The sequence below is a fragment of the Heterodontus francisci genome, chromosome 47 (assembly GCF_036365525.1).
Source record: "Heterodontus francisci isolate sHetFra1 chromosome 47, sHetFra1.hap1, whole genome shotgun sequence".
Classification (NCBI taxonomy): Eukaryota; Metazoa; Chordata; class Chondrichthyes; order Heterodontiformes; family Heterodontidae; genus Heterodontus; species Heterodontus francisci.
Window position 1 is genome coordinate 10,608,368 of NC_090417.1, and position 23,341 is coordinate 10,631,708.

Consider the following 23,341-nt stretch of genomic DNA (forward strand, 5'->3'; position numbering starts at 1 on the left):
GACAGATTAACAACCTGTAGGATTTCCAAATTCATCAATATGTTTGACTGAAATAGACAATATTCCAAGCAACCCTGTCACTACTACTCTTGGGAAACAAAACCCAATGGAGTGAAAACTAAGATTTTTTCCTTCAAAACTGATTTCCCCTTGTTGGAGAAGTACAATTTGGGGAAAGCACGACTATGAAATTAGTTGACCCATCCTTTACAGTTTTTAGTTTATTTTCTTAAGAACATCATAAGCAGAGTCTTATATTTACATCATCAAATACCAAAGCACAGAAAATCAGGAGAATGCCAAAACTCTGAAGTTTAGCTGTTGAGTTTCAATGGCCACAGATTGTTCAGTCGTAACTTTTTAAAACTCAGCAAGGACCACTTAAACATTTGTCTTTATCCTCCTTTGTCTTTTTGTTCTTCCAGACTGGAACTTATCGCACCAAGGTCCATCACCTGCGGGATAGCTATCTATGGTGAGTGAGGTGCTTCAAGATGTATGTTGGGTATAGCTGAGCGAGCCACTGTGCTAATGACATTCCGACTCACACCCGGCTCCACGTTGCTGGGCTCTGGCTCTTCCTGTAGAGGGGTCTCGTACCGCTTGTGTATGTGAAGAGTCTGATGTGCTTTGCAGTACCCAACCAGCGGCTGATCGTAGTTGTAAAAGGCTGTGATGTTCATGGGCAGTGGAGTCTGTAAGGGGAAGAGAAGAGAAGAAAGGGTTACTGTTACTGCAGCTGATCTTGTGGGCAGAGATGGGATCTTGTTTGCAAAAACAGATGCTTCAAACAAGTTCAGGACAATGCCTACAGCGGAGTAAGGAGAATCTTAGAATGATGGAATGCAGAAGGGGGCCATTTTACTCATCATACCTGTGTCAGCTCTTTGGCAGAACCACTCTACTAAAAATACACTACCCAGAACATCCAGGGGTGCAGTCTCAAGCATTAGTCTATGATCACTCCCGTTGTAGAACTTGGAATAAAGGAGGTATGCTAACAGTAATGTGTTTGATACAACCAGAAATTCTGGAACCAGGAGGCAGAAACTGAAACTCAGAAGAGGGGAGGGTGAACAGATGGTTTTGAATTAGCGACTTCACACAGACAGTTGGTGAATGCGGCTGCACTCGGGAGACTGTTAGTGCTGGAAAATTGGGTTTTCGGAGCTGCAGTATAATGTCAATAAAGACTTGGATTTATATCATACCCTTTCTGACCTTCGGACATCTCAAAGTGTTCTCTTGCTATTGAATTACTTGTGAATTGCCATCACTGGTGTAATGTGGGAAATGCAGCAGCCAATTTGCACACAGCAAATTGGAAGACAAGAGGGGGTGTTTCCCCCAGCGACGGACAATATTCATCCCTCAACAAACATCAATAAAACAGATAATCTGGTCATTGCCTCATTGCTGTTTGTGGGAGCTTACCATACACGAATTGTACCCCACATTACAACAGTGACAACACTTCAAAAGTACTTGATGGGCTGTGAGGCACTTTAGGGTGTCCAGAGGCCGTGAAAGGTGCTATATAAATGCAGGTCTTTTTTGTCTCAGCATTGCCTCATGAATGTACCCTTATCCCAGTCTCCGAACAGTATTCCGACTGCATTTCCATTTCAGAACTGTGCACCATTTGGTTTTTTCTGAATGAGGTTGCCAAATGCAGTGTGAATTTCTGCTGTATGCTGAAGCCCATTATGAAGACGATCGAGACTTGTGCAAACTCATTTCGTGTAAAAACATTACAGCCAGCAGAGCAAGAAGAAGCAAGACTTTCATCCTGTTAGTATGGGGAGAGGTGTTTGTAGCTTTCAACCCTGGTCCTAGACAGGAAATGGCAATCATGAAGCCAAAAATTAATTTCAATGAGGTGCTACAACAGGACCAGATGAAGAGAGACAAGACAGATAAACATCAGCCAAAATTATGCCATTATACACCCTCACCACAAAGTGCTTCAGGCTCTGATTGAAAAAAATTTTAATTTTTGAATATCTCTCTCAGAATCAGTGAATTACACTTCAATAACAATATACTCCTTCAGCGTAATCTGGCAATTAATGATGTTTTATGAGCTATTAATCTTTTATTGCTAATCTAAGCATTCATGCATATCATCTAGTGTCTGTCATCTTTAATTAGATATGCCAACTGATTTTTCAATTAAAATTTAATTGACGTTTGAGTTTTAATAGCATTCTTAGTTTCCTTAGTTTAACAGCAACAGTAACAGAAAAAACAAAGACCTTGTTATCTGCAAAGAGGGAACCTACCTGATATCCACCAGTTAAATGCCCTTACTTATCTCTTTTAAAAAAAGCAAGACCAGCATTTTGTGAGTGCTTTTTACGACCTCGGGAAATCCCAAAGCGCTTTCCAGAGAGTGAAGTACTTTTGAACTGTAGTCACTGTTGTAATGTAGGAAACGCGAAAGCCAATTCGTATACAGCAAGCTCCCACAAATCGTAATGTGAGAATGACCAGATAATCTGCTTTTAGCGCTGTTGGTTGAAGATGAATGAATGTGGGCACAGTACTGAAATTCCCGAGTTTGGTTTCTGGACTGTGCCGCGTTGTATCAGCTCAGTTTAGACCCTGCGTGGGCTCTGCAATTGGCTTTCATTCTGCTGGAATAGGGAAGAGTAAAATCAACTCTTAAAGCTTTCATGGCTTGTCTCCCATCTTCTATGCCCCCCATAAACTTGAGGAAATTCATCTTGGGCAGTGGAATACGACAGGTGGTATTTAATGGGTTGTGTATTATATTCCCTGCTCAATATTCAGATCTGTTGAAGTTACTGGAATTGAATATTGGGCGGTATATATTACAGGCAACTGTCTGTGCCATGCGAGCTTCTCTTCGCCCTTCTTCACCTCACCCCACCAATACATCCTTCCAGCCTGTAGAAACATAGAGCTTTTCACAAAGAAGACCTCTCACCCCATCGTGCATAGGCTAACTTGCTCCACCTAACTTAACTACTGGAATTACATTTGCCTGCTCCTGCTCTGTGCTATTACAGGTCCAGCAAGCAATCTGAAGGCAAATGGTATGTTTGCCTGTATGACAAGGGGTTGTTGTATAAGGGCATGCAAGTCTTGTTGCAATTACATAGGGCTTTGGTGAGACTGCGCCTGGAGTACTATGTACAGTTTTGGTCTCCTTATCAAAGGAAAGATATACTTGCCTTGGACTGGGTGCGCTGAAGGCTCAGTAAAGTGTACCTGGGAAGAGAAGTTTATCCTTTGAGGGGTGGTGAAATGAAATGGGCATAAATTCCTCGAGTTTCAAGGAATGCAAGGTGATTTCACTGAAAGGTAAAATTCTTAGAGTACTTGACAGAGTTGGTGGAAAGTCTGTTTCCCCTGGCTCGAGAGTCGAGAACTAGGCTTCTTAATCTCAGGATAAGCTGTTGGCCATTTAAGGCTGAGATGGGGAGAAAGTTCTTCACTCAGGGGATTGTGAATCTTTGGAATTCTGTACTCCAGAGGGCTGTGGATGCACAGTCATGGAATATATTGATGGTTGAGATGGATAGAATTTTGGATACTAAGGGAATCAAGGGATATGGGGATTAGGTGGGAAAGTATATTTGAGCAGAAGATTAGTTGTGATCTTATTAAATGGCAGAGCAGGCTTGAGGGGATGTACAGTTTAGGCGTGCTCCTATTTCTTATGTTCTTATGTTCTAAGTGTTCATACAGCTCCCTCTTACATGGTGTAATTGGACTTGAATAGCCACTTGTGGTAATGTCTTTCCTCTTCTCACAATGCTTTGCATGAAATATGTCTTCCAACCTCCCTCTTTATTTTTCTAGTGTTAACGTTGAGCAAATGCCCCTTTATTACTGATTAACGTACCAGTGGGAATAACCTTTCACTATTTACTCTCTCAGAACCTTTCATCTTTTTTAACACTGCTATTGAATCCTCCACTTAAGATTCTCTGCTGCAGAAACTAGGTTTTTCAAAATCTCATTCTGACCACATTCTCTGATCTCTAATTTCATCCCAGTGAATCTATTTTGGTCTTTTTCCATAGCTATGATATTGTGTTTAAAGATGGTTTCCCTCAAGCTGCACACAGTTGTTTCCCTGACCTTGTGGAGAGAAGTAAGGTTTTTTGTACAGTGCAAAATTAGATACTTTGATGCTTCAAACTACTCCAGTACAATATCTACAAATGAGGGAGAAAACTTGAGAGAACATAAAATTTGAAGAAGGAGGCTGTAGTTTTGTTTCAGCCAACCACAAACTCTGTTACCAGGAGGCACTGACTTAAGCTCAGAAAAGCAGAGGGTGAACACATGGTTTAGAATTAGCTGCTTTACACAAATGGTTGGTGAATGTCACTGCCCAGGCAGACACGAGAGGCTGGTGGTGCTTGCAGATTGGGTCTTCGAAGTTGCAGTTTAAGATGGCAGTACTGAGGGGGTGCTGTACTGTTGGAGGTGCTATTTTGGATGAGACGTTAAACTGAGATCCCTTCTCCCTTCTCACGTGATGGCACACGATGACAAGCAGGGGAGTTTTCCCGGTGTCCTGACTTAACATTACCCGACACCTAACCAACCAATAGTCTGGTCACTTATTTCATTACCGTTCGTGGGAGCTGACTGTGCACAAATTGGCTGCTGCATTTCCTACATTACAACAGTGACTACACTTGAAAGTTAGTTCATTGGCAGTAATGTGCTTTGGGACTAGCTGTGTTTATGAAAGGTACTACATAAATGCAAGTCCTTCTCTTTCTTTCTTGGAAGCCCCTCTATCAAAGTTTCCTGTAATGTCCTCTGTTCAAATGAAGACAGCTCCAGTTAGTGGACAGTATATTCCTTATTGTCTCTGATATTCTGTAACACTACATTTTGGGACTTCAGTTTTTCTGCAGTGGTTGAGGTTCTAGTCTTAACCATGCCACAAAAGGAGAACAGCATCTTCACTTCCTGTATCTGCAACATTCGCAATACATTGCATGACAAGACGAAAAAAAGTTAGAGGATAAATCCAATTTGAATCCACACAGCATTGCTGCGGAATTTACAGCATGCACCGTGGGACTTATTGGTCACTATTTAAAAACAAACTGATCTATTCCTAAGGTACAGCTGGATGAGATACATGAGTGAAGATGCTGGATTTCAGTTTGCTACGAGTCAGCACGTTAAGCTGAATATGACAGCACTCCAAAACTGGTCACATTCTTGACGAGCGTATTTTAATAATTGGTTTAAGAATAAAAAAATAGTTAACTGGGGAATGTAATGAGCGCTGAAATAATTCCGTGAAATAAAATCTCTCTGCAACAGTTTGAAATACTCCGACAAAGATAAATTCAAACCTGCAAATCAAGGACAGCTCCAGATAAACGCACTGCACGCAGCTGCGACTTAGACCGTGACTGCAAGTGTCTATTTTTTGTGCACAGCTCAATGCCTGCTTGGGCATCTACAAGTGTACCACTTGGAGGGAGTGATTATCTGTCCAGGCAAAGGTCTGAAAGGACTTTGACTCAAAATATTATCGGAACAGGTTGAATGAAACTGCTAGTCCCATCTGGTGCCCACTTGATCAAAGAATATGAGCTGGTGGATACCATATGCCACTACTCCAGAGACATCTCAAACATGGACAAGCAATTGGTGACACTCCTGCCTAGTAACACTCAGGATTATGAACTTAGAAGGGGCTTATTCAGCCAAGACTGAGAGCAGACTCAGCAGGAGGATCTCAACTTCTTGAACCTTTGAATAAAGGTTCTTATTCCTTTCAATTGTTTTCCCTCAACCTCATTGCAGAACCTGGACTTGACCTTATTCTTTTTACCTGGAGCTGTGATGCTGTTAGCTGAATTTTGATTCTGTCATATAAGCATGTTGAATGCATTAAAATTCCAAGGATGCATCAGTACCATTTGGTCAGCCAAACTGCTGGGATATTTTTCTTGAGCTTTTAGCAGTTTTGGCTCAGTTATTTTTTTGAATGATTTGAACAAGAGGGCAAATGTCAAAAACATTACTTAGGCTAAATTTATTATTTTAAAAGAGTGGTGGTTGTCTGTGTTTATGCGGTGAGTGAAGTAAATATGTTGTAACTCTTCTTGTGTTCATTACACTTGAGAAAGTACAGTAAGCTACGACCAAGTCTATCCTTCTGGTAAATTGAATGTTCTTCACAAATGAGCTGCTAAGCACCTGTGCGATTTTTAAAAATATATATTCTAGGGATGTGAGCGTTGCTGACAAGGCCAGCATTTATTGCCCATCCGAACTGCCCTTGAGAAAGTGGTGCTGAGTCACCTTATTGAATCGCTGTAAACCATGTGGTGTAGGTACACCCACGGTACTTTTTTCTGTAGCAGTTTTAAGACAACTGAGTGGCTTCCTTGGCCATTTCAGAGGGCATTTCAGAGTCAACCATATTGCTGTGGGTCTGGAGTCACGTTGAGGCCAGACTGGGTAAGGAGGGCAGATTTCCTCCCCTGAAGGACATCCATGAATCAGATGGGTGTTTACAACAATATGTTAGTTTCATGATCAGTATGAGTGAGATTTGTGCTTTATTCTAGATTTATTAATGGTTTAATAGTGTGGAGGGATGGGTAGAGTTATGATTTGGAGTCACTGTGGGCTTGTTAGTGTGGAGAGGAATGGTGTCCTTATTACTGGTTTACTAGTCCAGTGACATTACCACTGTGCTATTATCCCCCTTCCCCTATGTTGATAGTTGGATCAGTCTCATATCATATGATTATCATTTGGGTTTTGATGTGTGTTTTCTTGCTGATATTAAATGTAAACATTCTAATTACTAACACTTGTTAAAGAGAGTGGGAGTCAGGAAGATACACAGATCTTTTTTATCTTAATTCAAGTTTTTTTTTCAAATCAAATCAAATGAGTTAAATTTTGAATCCTTTAATTATCACCTATGTTTTGTTGTTAGTAATTAAAATGTTTCTCAGAGTTTTGAAACATCCAGGTAACACTGAGAAAACACCAAATTCAATATTTGCACAAACATTGGTCACAAATGAAAGCTGTTGGGCATGGATTCTGCTCCTGCCCCTGTTATCGCAGGACATTGCTCTGTTCATATCAGCAGTTCACCAGTGAGCTAACCCTCACATTTCACCTGCAAGCTCTGAGAAACATCACACGCTCCTATCAGACTTCAGCCAAACTCCAGGTCCCTATTCAACAGTGGCTCCCGGTGAGGATCCCACTCCCCTTGACTTCAACAAGCTTTAAGTTCCCATTCCACAGTGACTCCAAATCAGGACTTCCCCTCTCCCTCCACGCTACCAACCTTAGTAACCCCACTCAGTTCGATCAAACTCCATGACCATTCCCAGTCCTCCCAAAGTAAAGACAGCCCATAACTCCCTTTGGGCTCCAATTCCCCCTTCCCAGTATTGCTAAATGGCAGTTTAGTCGATAACTGAAAGTTATCTATTTCCAGTTAGTGCATCTTGAACTTCTGCCTTGCTGTGTCCTCTACGTTTTAAAAAATCGTATGGAATAGAACTTAAGTGTGTAGTGTTACGACTGGGTGAGGAAGGGGTCTCAGACTCTCCTCTCACCCCTTTCATGGTTTGGCCATAACATGGTTCAACTTTGTTTTTAGCTTCACGTCAGTGAGTCCTTGCCCGCTGCTCTCAAATTGTAATTGTAAATGAACCAATCAGACAGACTTTCTTAGGTTTAAACAAGAAAGGTGTAAGTTAATTAGCCTTAACACTATAACTCTGCTAAAGTTACTTAAAATACGTGACGCAGCCATGCCAGCATTCATACGCAATAAACACACACACAGATACATACAGAGGGAGAGGAGATTTGGAGTAGTAAATGGAATGGTTTGGATGTAAAGATCTTGATTGGAGTTAAATCTTGCAGTTCTCGTTGGGGCCCAGTGCACACTTGTTTCGCTGGTACCAGAAGGATGAAGAAGTCCTCTTAAGCTGCTTCCGTGGGTCCCTGAAACTTGGCTGGAGAGAGAGAGGGGTGCTTTTTTCTTGAACTTCAATTGCAGTGTGCCCCAAACCTTTCTGTGAGGCACAATTCAACAGTTCCCAGGTTGGTCAGCAGGTTCGGCATGTGACCAGCTCTTTGTTTGAAACAGCATCGCCTGTGAGGGTTGTTGATTCTTCAAAGCTTACTAGACACACTTGGTTGGGGGCGGGGGTGGAGTGCTGGCTCTTAGACAGATAATGGCTCTCAATGTCTTTTGACAATCACTTTTGCCCAGCCCAATCTTGCTAATTGAATCAGGGAGCACTCCCATTGTCTCTCTATTCAACAGTCTCTCAGAATGCAAATGTGCAACCATGTTTTCATCCGTTCAGCACTGTGGTCTTTTTAAACAAGTTATGTTCAATGTCCAGTAAAAGTTCAAATAGTGTTCCATATGACAAAATTGATATGTTTCCATTTGGTAGTTGTGGTTTTGTCACAATAGATAAACAAATTTATAACAATAAAGGCCATTGATGTATATTTTTCACAGAACATTGGTGTGGGATTCAATCCTAAAGCGCTGGCCGAAATCTACCAGAAAACCATGTAAGAAAAATGGAAACTGACTTATTCAGTGAATGTAAATCAGCAGGCCTGATGTTATTATTCTTATTTTAAAAAGCGTCACATTTTTTGTTTATTCTTTCATGGGATGTGGGCATCACTGGCCAGGCCAGCATTTATTGCAAATCCCTAATTGCCCTTGAGAAGGTGGTGGTGATCTGCCTTCTTGAACTGCTGAAGTCCATGTGGGGTAGGTACACCCATAGTGCTGTTAGGAAGGGAGTTCCAGGATTTTGACCCAGTGACAGTGAAGGAACGGCGATATAGTTCCAAGTTAGGATGGTGTGTGACTTGGAGGGGAACTTACAGCTGGTGTTGTTCCCATGTATTTGCTGCCCTTGTCCTTCTAGTTGGTAGAGGTCGCGGGTTTGGAAGGTGCTGTCGAAGGAGCCTTGGTGCATTGCTGCAGTGCATCTTGTAGATGGTACACACTGCTGCCACTGTGCGTCGGTGGTGGAGGGAGTGAATGTTTGTAGATGGGGTGCCAATCAAGCGGGCTGCTTTGTCCTGGATGGTGTCGAGCTTCTTGAGTGTTGTTGGAGCTGCACCCATCCAAGTAAGTGGAGAGTATTCCATCACACTCCTGACTTGTGCCTTGTAGATGGTGGGCAGCTTTGGGGAGTCAGGAGGTGAGTTACTCGCCTGAGGATTCCTAGCTTCTGACCTCCTCTTGTAGCCATGGTATTTATATGGCTACTCAGTTCAGTTTCTGGTCAACGGTAGCCCCAAGGATGTTGATAGTGGGGGATTCAGCAATGGTAATGCCGTTGAATGTCAAGGGGAGATGGTTAGATTCTCTCTTATTGGAGATGGTCATTGCCTGGCACTTGTGTGGCGTGAATGTTACTTGCCACTTCTCAGCCCAAGCCTGGATATTGTCCAGGTCTTGCTGCATTTCCACATGGACTGCTTCAGTATCTGAGGAGTCACAAATGGTGCTGAACATTGTGCAATCATCAGCGAACATCCCCACTTCTGACCTTATGATTGAAGGCAGGTCATTGATGAAGCAGCTGAAGATGGTTGGGCCTAGGACACTACCCTGAGGAACTCCTGCAGTGATGTCCTGGAGCTCAGATGATTGACCTCCAACAACCACAACCATCTTCCTTTGCGCTAGGTATGACTCCAACCAGTGGAGGGTTTTCCCCCTGATTCTCATTGACCTCAGTTTTGCTCGGGCTCTTTGATGCCATCCTCCGTCAAATGCTGCCTTGATGTCAAGGGCAGTCACTCTCACCTTACCTCTGGAGTTCAGCTCTTTTGTCCATGTTTGAACCAAGGCTGTAATGAGGTCAGGAGCTGAGTGGCCCTGGCAGAACCCAAACTGAGCGTCACTGAGCCGGTTATTGCTAAGCAAGTGCCGCTTGATGGTGCTGTTGATAACACCTTCCATCACTTTACTGATGATTGAGAGTAGGCTGATGGGGCGGTAATTGGCCGGGTTGCACTTGTCCTGCTTTTTGTGTACAGGACATACCTGGGAAATTTTCCACATTGCAGGGTAAATGCCAGTGTCGTAGCTGTACTGGAACAGCTTGGCTAGGGGCGCGGCAAGTTCTGGAGCACAGGTATTCAGTACTATTGCCGGAATGTTGTCAGGGCCCATAGCTTTTGCAGTATCCAGTGCCTTCAGTCGTTTCTTCTCCGACTCATGGCAGGAGATCTACCAGTAATAAATTAGTTGCTTGTGATGTAAACAGGGACAGCAATTGGGGTGCTACGATTGGCCTCAGTCTTATGTGATCAGGAAAGAAAATATCAGCCACTGTCCTGATCCAGTGAACCCCTTGGTGGCCAGTGAGTCTATACTTCAGTGGGAGGCATCCTCTTCAGCAGAGGAAGGAATTGACGATTCCAACACATACCTGGGTTGACCTCCCATCTTACACTGTCTGTAAACCTGAAGTCAGTCAGATCTCTGCTGTCCGTGTCCAAACTCGTACCAAGTCCCATTCACCCATCACACTTGTGTTTGCTGACTTACACTGGCTCCTGATTAAATTCTAAAGTTTCCATCCTTGTTTTTAAATCTGTCCATGGCCTAGCTCTGTCACACCCTCCAGCCTCACGGCCCTTCCAAATCTCTGCACTCCTCCAATTCTGGCCTCTTGGGGCCCTCTCCTCAGCTGCTGAGGCCCTAAGCTCTGGAGTTCCTCCCGAAGCCTCACCACCTCTCTCTCCTCCTTTAAGATGCTGCTGAAAACTTATCTCGTGGACCAAGCTTTTGGTCATCTGCCCTAATAACTCCTTAGGTGGCTCAGTATAATGCTCCTGTGAAGTGCCTTGGGATATTTTACTGTGTGAAAGGCACTCTATAAATACAAGTTGTTGTGAAATAAAAAGGGAGAAATTTGGAAAAATAATACTCCCAAGAGATGAACACACAATTAAATCTCCTATGCTGACCCTTTATAGAATAATAAACAGTACTGGAGGATGAAAATGAAGTGTGCCAAATAAAATCAGTCTCAAAAACTGAAATATATGTCCAATAAAAGGCTGTTGGAACTCAGCAATTTTGGAGATGATTCAATGCCATAACTTCCCCTCAGGACTCTAAGAACAGTCAGAGATGGCAATTCCTCTCCACCATCTGTTATCTAATTACGGTCCAGGTTATTTTCCATTTATCTTCTGCTCATGAAGGTGAGATATGTCATTGCTGAGAATGGAATACTTTCAAAGTTTAGGTCAGAAAACTTTTGAGGGCTATTGTTAACAGATGTGGAAAATTACTCTTTGCACTAATTTGTTCATCTGTGGAAAATAACAGTTGGTGGCACTTTGGCCACTGAGGCTGTGTGATCGAGTTCCACTCCAGCACTTGGGTTGACAACCTAGTTTGAGTACTGAGGAGGTGCTGCTTCATTGGGTTGGGTGTCCTGTCCTAGAGATGAAATATTAAGGACCCTAGTATCTGCAGAGAGAGGGCATTTTCATATCATTAGGTCAGATTGAATTCAAACTCAGGCTCCAGATGTGAAAAATTGAGCTGATTAACTCAGTGCATCCAACTTTCCATTCCCTCTTTGGGCTTTTCTGGCCTCTAGGGCATGACCTTCGTCCTGTTGTTGTGCCTTCAATCACCAAGACACCATGCTCTTCTTTGAAAGCTCCCTCTTGTGTCAAATCCTCCTTGAATTCCATCAGTTTGACTATTACTTTGCTTCCACCTCCTCATCCCTTATTCTCTGGCTCGATGTCTGATTTTTTTTTTTGTCCTTTACATCTCAGTGAAGTGCTTCGGGGTTTTTAAAACATTTAAAGGAGATATGTAAGTGCAATTGTCGTTGCATCATCCAATCTATGCCAGATATCTTCAACTCTACCACAGCTTCAATGCTTTTTCTATTTTTCCCATTGCTGTGCTCAGCTACAAACAAAATAGAACTTGTAATGAAAAATCAAACAGCAGGCAGGGAGTTGAGGGCAGTAACTCATTCTCTCTGTGGTTAGCAAAAGAGCTTCATTGAATAAATACTTTGTAATTTGATGCTCGGCCAGCTGCTATGTATTAATGAGCTCTTGGGATTAACCACAACGAGTGGCATCCAAACAGTGTTTTGCAAATGAACTGGGGGAGTTGTCCAGGCTGTTTTTATGAGAGTTAAACAGTAATGACATCTCCATGTGCTTCCCTGATGGCTCTTAGTAAATGCATTTACTAGTGTGGAACTGAGTCACAGAAACCAGGAAACGCTCAAGCTTGAAACCTCTGATAAGTCTGAAAGATCTCAGTCGAGGCTTTCAAAGCTGTCGATAGAGTGTGCAGGTGGCCTTGGAGCCTGTGGCCCAGTGAGGCTCAAACACATGGAGGTCGTAGAAGTTGTACCCTTGATAACTCTGCTATGAGGTGAAGTGGAAAGCATGGACGTGTGCACAGAACAGAAAGGATCACGTCCGCCTATTATGCCCGTAACTTGCTATCTCGGTTTGTCTGTGGTGGTCACCAAAACACGGTACTGGAGTCCAGCTGCCACCTGTGGACCTCACCTTTGAAAGTGTTTATCTTCATGGCCTTTCCTTCCTCCTATTCAGCGGCTCAGTGGGTGGACACTCTCCCTTCGGAGTCAGAATATTGTGGGTTGAACGATAGAGAGTTGAGCACAAAAATCTAGGCTGACAGTCCAATGCAGTCCATAGATCCCTCAAAGTTGCCACCCAAGTTGATAGGGTTGTTAAGAAGGCGTATGGGGTGTTGGCTTTCAATAACAGGGGGATTGAGTTTAAGAGCCGCGAGGTTATGCTGCAGCTCTATAAAGCCCTGGTTAGACCACACTTGGAATATTGTGTTCAGTTCTGGTCGCCTCATTATAGGAAGGATGTGGAAGCTTTAGAGAGGGTGCAGAGGAGATTCACCAGGATGCTGCCTGGACTGGAGGGCATGTCTTATGAAGAAAGGTTGAGGGAGCTAGGGCTTTTCTCATTGGAGCGAAGAAGGATGAGAGGTAAAAGCAAAATACTGCGGATGCTGGAAATCTGAAACAAAAACAAGAAATGCTGGAATCACTCAGCAGGTCTGGCAGCATCTGTGGAAAGAGAAGCAGAGTTAACGTTTCGGGTCAGTGACCCTTCTTCGGAACTCTTTCCACAGATGCTGCCAGACCTGCTGAGTGATTCAAGGATGAGAGGTGACTTGATAGAGGTGTACAAGATGATGAGAGGCATAGATAGAGTGGATAGCCAGAGACTTTTTCCCAGGACGGAAAGGGCTATCACCAGGGGGCATAATTTTAAGGTGATTGGAGGAAGGTTTAGGGGAGATGTCAGAGGTCGGTTCTTTACACAGAGAGTGGTGGGTGCGTGGAATGCACTGCCAGCGGTGGTAGTAGAAGCAGATACATTAGGGACATTTAAGCGACTCTTGGATAGGTACATGGATGATAGTAGAATGAAGGGTATGTAGGTAGTTTGATCTTAGAGTAGGTTAAAGGGTCGGCACAACATCGTGGGCCGAAGGGCCTGTACAGTGCTGTACTGTTCTATGTTCTAGTACTGAGGGAGTGCTGCACTTTCAGAGATGTTTTGGATAATATGTGAAACCAAGGTTCTATCTCCCCTCTTGGGCACATTAAAATAAGCTATGCCTCGATTTTGAAGAAGAGCAGGGGAGTTCTTACCAGTGTCCTGACCAATGTCTATCCTTCAATCAACATCACTTCGACACTAACATCACTCTCTGGTCATTATCGCATTGCTCTTTGTGGGAACTTGCTGTGCACAAATTGGCTGCAGTTTCCTTCATTACAAAATAGACTACTCTTCATTGGCTGCAAAGCGCTTTGGGACTTTGAGGTTGTGAAAGGTGCTATATAAATGCAAGTGTTTCTTTCTTCCTACTGCAACTGACAGGCTAAGATTCTGCAGCGAGTACCTGAATGAATGTTCCATCTGCTAACTTCGATTGTCATAATTTACTTCATTATCTCCGCCAATGCTTTTCAGCTGTGCAGGTGTCCTGCACCGAAGGCCTTGCTGCGTCCCCTGCATTCTTAACCAATAATAATTCAGACATTTTAATATCTGAATTAGTTTAAGCAGTCTATTGTTAACTTTCATCTCCACAGGGACCTGCCTGTGACTAGAATGGTTAAGTAATCATTAATAACTTTCCACGTCAAACACAGGCAGTCAATCTACACAGATCTAGCGGCACTGATTGGGCTATGATATTTCAGGGAGCTGGAATTACACCACCACAAAATGGAATTGCAACGCATGTGTCGACTAATATCAAAATACAGAACCTCAAAGAAAACATCAACCATGAAATCTCTCCTGACATCAAATGTGTTTATCAAGCCAGGCAAATAATTGACTTGAGGCCAAAACATGAACACAGTGACCTGATTATTGCTTGCATGTTAACTACTTAAACATTCCAGGCTTAAAAAAACCTCTTGGATGTCAGGGAAACTTTGCTGGTTGACTGCCTTCCCATTGAATCTTAGTAACTTCACAATCAACCTACTTGCCCTCATTCAGAAAACAGAAATGGGAGCAAAATATCCAATTAAAAGAATGCTTTTCACTCCATGAAAATGACTGATGTTTCGAGATGCAGAACTGCAGCAGTATATTTATATAAATTATGGGATGGGAATATTGGTTAAGTATTTTCTGTAGAATAGCAGATTGGAAAAGTGAACTACAAGCTATAATTTAATCAAGGGGCTAAGATTGTTAATGTACAGAATAATGGAAACCACAGAATGAGTTGGAGGCCAGTATTTAATTGAAGGGTTTGGATACTGTCAAACTGAAATTGAGGCACTCAGAATAACTTGTATTCAATTCATGCACATTTGACTTGGCTTTTAAAAGAATGAAGCTTGCCCTGAAACCAAAAGAGTTTTCTCCACAAATCTCATTGTTGCACATAGCTTGGGAAAAGATATTGCAAGAGAATGATAGTTTTTTCACAAAAAAAAATTCTTGAGTTGTGCGTGTCACTGGCAAGGTTGGCATTTATTTTCCATCCTTGATATAACTGATTAGCTTGCTAGGCCACTTCAGAAGGCAAATAAGAGTCAACCATGTTGGCATGGTCTTGGAGTCACATATAGGTTCAGACTGCGTATGGATGTCAGGTGCCCTTCCCTAAAGGACATGAATGAACCAGCCGGGTGTTCTTAGGGGTACTCTTGAAAGGGTCTGAAGAAGTTGAACTGATATGTACGGTTCCTGTTGACTCTTTCATGGTTTCTGACTGAACGCTATTACTTTGCCGACTTTTGACTTCAGGAGTGGGCTTATTTTGACGGCTTCCCAGTGCTTCTGTCTCCTGTTCATGTTCCCATCCAACAACATTGAATGTTGGAGAGAAAAAGACAGAGCAAGTCTCTGATTTTGCTGAAAGCATAATGGTGCGGCTCTCAGCCCTCACCATTATTAAGGAATAAATCACATAGCAATTTCTGGTGTCTGCAGTTAAATGCAGAAGTCAAGAAGTTGCTGTTCCCCCACAACTTTTGCTACACCAGTACCTCACTGAGAGACTCAACACGAAAAGACATGAAAGGCATGAAGCTGTGGTACTTACCCACGAGCTATCTTCAAAACACGCCAGATAAAGTTCGGCTGGTACATTTGGGTGTCAGTGAATCTTTAACGGTGTAGTAAATCTTAATTGCTGCCAAACAACCATTCTGGCACTGAAAATTTATCTTTACAAGTGTGTAGTCTCATTCCTTCAGATTTTATTTATTGATGGAGATTTTTTAAAAATTGTTTTGTTTTACTTTCTGTCTCTTCGCTCTCTTGCTTAATCCCATCTTTCTTCCCCTTTCTTTATTTTGCTTTCTGTGCATGGTTTTACATCAAATTAAGTATTCTAATTTATGCTTACTGGTTTAGACTCTGCGTGCCCTGGTGAGAATTCTTGGATCTGATTGTTTACGGAGACATGCGATTGCTTGCCTCTGCTTCAACACAATACAGATCTCCTGTAGTGGGAGCCACCCTCATGAGACGTTAAATCGAGGCCTCTTTCAAATGGACACAAAAGATCCCATTACACTAATCGAAGAGCAAGGGAGTTCTGCCTGGTGACGAGCCCAATATTTAGCCCTTGAAGAATATCAATGAAACAGATTATCTGGTCGTTATGAGATTGTTGTCAGTGGTAGCTTGCTGTGTAAAATTAGCTGCCACGTTTCCGACATTACAAAAATGACTACACTTCAAAACATACTTAACTAGCTGTAAAGTGCTTTGGGATGCCCCGAGGTTGTGCAAGGAGCTAGATATTTTCCTGGTTTCATAAACCTGTAGGGTTGAATGGCCTGTTTCTGTGCTGAAAAATCCTATGCAATTCGAATAGCCTGCCAACACTGATTTTACACATGTTCCTGGAGAGTGAGTGAGTTTTGGAGGTCTGCGAAGACCTGTCCTATCAGCAAGTGTCGGGAGGAAATTGGGATGAAAAGTCTAGTTTTGTAGAATTCTGTAAATGTTAGGAAGCTCCCTAAAGGAGCAGAGACTAAGTCATGCTAACAGGAAGAGTAGATAATATTTCAGTTGCTGGGCACTGCACTTATAAGTTTCAAAGGTTACACTTTGCATTCATTTGCACACCCACTGACTGAATTATTTTGATTGAGTATGTGTAACTGTGGCTCGTTTCCAAGGCGACTAAAACAGTGGTGCTGATAATGTTGAATTGCTCATCAGCCAATTTATCTTTTATTGAACCTCCTCCCCCATCCCAGATAATCTATGAAAACAAGCACATGTTACCTTGCAGTGAATGCTGCACTGTGGTTTGCCTGCATTCTGTCTGCATTTTCCTAATTGGCATCCTTTAAGCAATTGGAGTAATTTCCCGAGATGCTCGGGACTGACCAGGATGAATGGTGTGTTAAATGCCTTGTTCGTGTAAGTATTGACCACATATTCATATCAAAAGCATTGCAAGAAAGGCACAGCACTTTTGACCCTGTATTAATTAATACTATAGATGAGGTGATATTTCTTGACCTTTTGTGTCAGCTGTGCATTTGCTTCCTTGCTCTAGTATTTTGTCGTGGCAAAGGCCGAAATGTTAGCCTTCATTGTGTGTCTCTCTCATTTAGTCAGGGGGGCTGTGCATCTCAAAGGCAAAAAGGAAGAAAATTAGTTTTATTTAATAAGTAAATATATTGGTATGCTCTGCGGCTTGTGGGATATTAGAAAGCCTGCTTCTTGTTTCATCTGTTTCCTCTTTTCCCTCATGTTTGTGACGAGATGACAGAACTTGCCAATTAGGGAAGCCCAGTATCAAAGCTGGGGTTCACTCCAACACAAAGCTAATGTGAAGTGAATATTTCACAAGAAACTCTGTTGACAAATCTGTCCAGTCTTGGAGCCAAAGGTGCAAGCCTTGTGGTTTTGGAGCTTCCTGTTCAGTTAGTAAATTTAGTTATATGTAGGTTTATCACGTAGAGACCTATCAATTTGAAATGCTTTCCTTTGGGAATAAAATCAAGAGAGAAATAATGTTCAATAGATCTTTTCTGCTGCCTCACTTGTATTAGTACTGCAGGGGCAGCAAACAAGGCAAAATCTGAAATGTTCCACCGACTTAATTGCACATTCCACATTACACCAACTTTGGATAAAAACACCAATATCATTTTGAATCTCTTCATTCCAGAGATGATGTGTTTGGGCTTGATGTTTGCAGGTCAAGCTAAATGCTGAAAGAGTTGGTGAAAATACTTCATTTGTTTCTGTACAAGATTGATAGCTTTTAGTTATGACATTGAAAGGGTTTGTTTTTGTGAATTTTATGTTAATCAAGGTGCAGGTTTTTTATGCTGGGGAATGGCCTAAATGACACCACCAATTTATTCTCAGTTGGCATTGAACAAAGAACTGAATACAAATGGGCAAAATTCATTTTTCATAGGACAAAAGGGTCAATTGGTTGAAGTTTTTATTTCATGTTGCCTACATAACAACTGCTACTGCCCTTGCATTTTGTGAAGCATTTTGAAAGATGTTCTGAGGGATTATATGGATGATCGTCTGTATTTTTGTCTTTGCCTCTTTATCTAGTTTGGGATGCCGATGATGGTTTCTGAATGGTTAGGCGGACCTTGCAGGTTGCAATGCGCTACATTGAGTCTTTAGCGCACAAACAGGCCATTTGCTGCAACTAGTCTTTGCGCCACACAAGCCTTCTTCTACACCTTTTCACCTAACACTGTCAGCATGTCCTTCTACTATATTCGCTCTCCTCCTTTAGTGACTGTCTTGTATTTATGGCCCCAAGTTTTGATCTTCTCCACAAGTAGAAACATTTTCTCCAAGTCTACCCTATCAAACCTTTGGTTATCTTAACAGATCTCTATCAATTTTTTCTTTCCATCTTTTTCTACTTTGAAAATGAGTTTGAGATGCACAGAATGGTATTTTATTGCTGGTTGGGCAAGCTTTCGAGGTTGCAGACCTCTCCATAGTTGCTCTTAGTGTTGGTCTGTGCCAGAGATGAAAGTCATGCCAAGCTTGGTAAGACAGGTCTAAGTTGGTAATCCTTCATCCACATTTCCTCAAAAGCAGTCTTGTTTTGTGCTTCATTCGTAGCCTCATCAATTAACAGCTAACCTTGTTTAGTAGAGACAAAGGAAAGTTTGTATATTATGGTTGGGTTTGAAATCTGTATCTCAGACTCTGAGTCCAATGTTTTATCAATAGAGGCACAAACTACCTTTAATACATTAGTTTATCTCACAGTTTCTATACCAAATTCCTGAAGCTTTTCCCTCCATTCAAAACAAAATTTGAGTTACAATTTACTTCCTGTTGTCTCGTTCTTCAGACTATTTCCTCCATCCCTGACGTACTGCATGTTGAAAATTTAATAGAACTTGACAGTATTCCAAAAGTGAAATCTTTTTGTTTGATGAGGTTAATACATCTCTCTTTCCCTTGATTTTCTCTGTACCAATGAAACTAACCACCAGCCATAGTTAACTTGGTCTCTGGCTCTTGGTCTCAAGGGTATACCACTGTCAGCCGTAGCTGAGTTGGTAGATTTCTGAGATAGCAAAGAGAAAGAGACAGGGAGAGAGAATGACTTTCATCGCTGGAGCAGACCTGTCCCATTCTGCATATGCTGCACCTCATTGTATCACTCTGCATTGTACCGGACTGAGTACACACTGCTGCATTTTCAACACTGTGCATATGTTGATGCATTGTGCACGTTAGTGTCCCAACACTCAAAGCTAGATAAGCCAATGCAAAACAAAGGAAGAGTGCCTACATTTTCTGTCACTGCGAACAGAGCAAATATATAATCTATCCAATTCCACCTGTTCAAAGCCTGGACAAGTAGGTCAAAGCCTAACCAGCACAAAGTGAATGATCGATAGCCAGGAGGCTTTTCCAATGCAGAGGTATTGCTGATAAGTAATCTTGTGTTGTATGAAGCACAGCTACAAATTGCATACTTAGAGGAACCAGCAGAACTGAAATTGCCAGCTTGTTGATGGTTGCATTGTACTTTTTCCCTGTTCCTTGGCTCAAAATTACATGGGCAGAGCAAGGAATAAAGGATCTTTTTGACTGGAAAGCTATATTTTACTTCCACCAGCCTGTGCATCAGTGAATGTGAGATTTCCAATGTTGTGAAGTGAAATTTCTTGCCTCTTTCTGTTGCCAGTCACCTGAGTGTGAATCAGTTGAATGACCCTAAGTGGGAGAAAAAAATGGAGACCAGCAAAAAATAAACTGTGAAGGCTGAAAATCGAAGGTGGAGAAAGTTGCACATCAGCTCCATTAGCATCTAAAGGAAATGTGACAGAGGCTCATCGAAATATTGACCTGCCCTTCTCTTTCACACACTGCTTCAGCAGTTTGATTTTGTTTGGAGTCTAAACACAAACGTGACCAGAACTTTGAGGTTATATCTAACTGGAAAGGATGAACAGGCTGGGTCTCTTTTCTCTTGAAAAGAGAATGCTGCGGGATGACCGAATAGAGACATTAGTATTATTAAAGAGTTTGATAGAGTAAACAGAGAGAGAGTTTCCACTTGTGGAGAAAAGCAAAAATAGCGGCCATTAATATCAGACGGACACCAAGTATGGATGCATTTCAGGGGAGGCTGGATAAGCAGATGAGGGAATAAGGAATGGAGGGTTATGCGGATAGTTACATGATGAGGCTCGAGTATAATGTAAACACCGACATGGACTGGTTGGGCTGAATGGTTTGGTTCTGTGATGTACTATAATTCTATGTAATCATGTTGATTAATATGGCTGAGAGCAAGTGAGCAGGAAGATTGCAGGCCGCAGGGGGCTAAATTATGAAGAAATGCAAAGCAATAAAAGTTAATTATTTTTGATGGAGAAGAAAAGACCAGGGAGATACAAGATTCAGCTTTTAAACATCATAAAATGTGTAGCTAAATATAAAAATAGGATAATCTGAAAACTTTTATTTGTGTTCAACCAAGTCTGAACTCAGTGGCTCGAAACAGTAGACAGACAGAGAAATAAAAGATATTATCCAGCTTTCTCTGGGTAAAAATACAAACTTTATCATTCTTCCTGATCATGACTCTGCAAATTGTTAAGGAAGGTGCAAGATCTTTATTGATCTCTAGTCATGCACACTGACCTTGCTGATTCATTATGGTGTGACAAGTGTTATTTTGTTCAAAAACCTCCAGAAATGAGGTAGTTGCTGCAATCTTCCAGGTGGTCAATCTGTTTATCATTTTGCATGCCACTAAGCTTCCTAAACCTATTGTTGCATCTTCTTATCTCATGTCTGTCTTGGTGATATGGTTTCACATTGTGACAAGGAAAAGAAGTCATGAGGCACCAGTCGCATCCTGCACCGCAGCAGAAGTTAAACAGCACAGTTGACTAAATTATACCCGAACACATCAAACCATAAAGCATCCTCGGAATAAATAACTTGAACCATTTCATTATTTCTAGCTGCAGCACAAATCCACAAGCCAAGAAAACAAAAAGCTCAATCCGTATGATATTAAATCAAATTCTAATCCTATGTATATATACATAAACAGCGGGCATATCTTACACAAGGTTGGAGTAAGCAAATCACTTAACTTGGACAATTAGCATAGACCCCACCCACCCACCCCAAACAACTGTTCCCCTTATTAGAGTTATTTAACTGAAGACAGACGAGGGTGTCTCTTCCTGAAATGTCTGGCTCAGTTTCTCAGTAGTTGGTGCATTTACACTTGAAAAAGGAAATAAAGGCTCACATTTTTATCGCACCTTTCACAACCTCAGGATTTCCCAGAGTGCTTTACAGGCAACTAAGTACTTTTAAAATGTAGGTAGTTGTGGCAGCCAGTTTGCACATAGCAAGATCCCAGAAGTTGCCATGAGTTAAATGACCTGGTTGTTTGGTATTTGGTTTGGAGGTGCCGGTTGAGGGAGAATTGTTGTCCAAGAAATCAGGGAGCACGGCTCTGCTTAATCCATTGCATACTAAGACATCAAACGCACATGCAGAGTCGAAAGGAAATGGAGCTGCTGCAATATGCAGTTAACGTTTGCTGCAGCTTCTGAACAGGAACACATTTCGCAATCATGCCACCATCATTTTTCAGACGTGCTGAGACGACGCGAGTGGTAATGATTGAGGGAAAATTACTTTTAATCTAAAATTGAGGATGTCGGAAACAAAATGAAACCAGCTGCTTAAATAGTGCATTAATGTTCCTTTTCTTCAGCTCTCAATGGGTGAGATGCCCTTTAAAAGCTGGTCTATCTCCTGCAAGGCAGAAAGGTTAACTGTGATAGCATTATAGGTTGTGTTTGGCAGAACTTGCTGGCATCTTCTGTTACTGTGCTCACTTTAACCCTTTTCTTTTCTCTTTTGGTAAGCTGCACAGAGCACTCAAAACAAACGATTGGTTGCAGTGCCAGGATAAAGTGAGGTTAAGTGTTCTGTCATGCTCACCACAGGCTGCCAACCATGCATGAAACAAGATTGAGCGTGAAGCCACAACAATAGATATTTCAGACTGTGCTCATTAGCATTCAGAACACTTTATTTGGACTTAATACTTAGATATGACTCAATCTTCTATTGAAACAATCCTCACCCACCTCTTGGTACTTGTGTAGGTGCCAGAGGTTGGAAGAACTCTGTTTGACTCATCTGTCATTCCTGTTCTTGACTAGATACACTGAACAACAACTTGGCTTCAAAGTCCTTGTCTTCCTTTCTAAATGTATCCACCATTCTCCGTTAATCTGCCTTAATTATCTAGTCAGTCTTCTTGAGGTTTACATTTCTTCCTGAAATCTCTGCTTCTTAGTTTTTGGGTAACTGGTCATGCTCCATTCCATCCAATTACTCTGCCATCAGAGGTCTGTTAGCTGTGTCTCTTCCCACCTACTCAATCTTAGTTAGTTTGCTTTCTTGAAACACCCCTCTGTGACTGTTACTATTCCCCACCTTCCCACTAAACCTGCTTTGTATCATGTTCAGCAGCATCATCTCACTTCAATGCGAGGCGTGATTGGTATAGATCAACAAAATTCTGTCTGGCACATGCACTAAACCACAAACTTGTTTACATGTGAAGGGAAAGAATTTGCAGGGCTGTGGGAAAGAGCAGGGGCAGTGGGTTGAGTTGGATGTGCCGAAAGGCCTCCTTCTGAGCTGTTTCATTATACGATTCCATGTGCAAAACATTCTTTTTCTTTTGAAAAAGAAAGCCAGTTATTATTATGGAAGCCTCAGGACCACCAGGTTCAGCCTGAAGCCAGCCAAGTCATCAACCTCCACAGGCTCTGTACCCCTTTATTTCTCTGCACTCTAATTTGACCAAACTCCCCTTCCCCACTCTGCAACCTATTTGTGTATGTGTGTGTAAGAAAGTTGGATTTTATTATTTTTACTTCAATCGTTTTAAGTACAATAAAGTTCACCTCTTTGTTTGGCTAAATGCAAGAAAACCTACCTGATTGGCTCTATTTATGATCATAGTGCATAAACAAGTAAACACTCACTGATTTGACAAGTATCTTCACTTAAAAAAGAAATAAAAAAGAATAAATCTGTTGTGATCATCAGGAGAGGGAAAAGAGGGGAGCCCTTCAACCCCTCCTCACCTGATCATAACTATATATATATATATAATATATATAAATATCTAGAGCGTTATGCTTGGTGTGATGCATTTCGGACTGAGATGAGGAGCAATTTCTTCACTCAGAGGGTTATGAATCTTTGGAATTCTCTCCCCCAAAAGGCTGTGCACGCT

General features: G+C 41.9%; 1 protein-coding gene across 1 annotated transcript in view; it reads right to left on the reverse strand.

Moving 5' to 3' along the window:
* Window positions 1-444: 444 nt before the first annotated feature.
* Window positions 445-23,341, reverse strand: part of LOC137357157 (leucine-rich repeat transmembrane neuronal protein 4) — a 162,614-nt gene continuing 139,717 nt past the window's right edge. Inside the window, exon 4 of the mRNA XM_068023257.1 lies at window positions 445-695. Within this exon, the coding sequence (XP_067879358.1) occupies window positions 471-695 (225 nt within the window). The 3' untranslated portion in view covers window positions 445-470. The remainder of the gene's footprint in view (window positions 696-23,341) is intronic.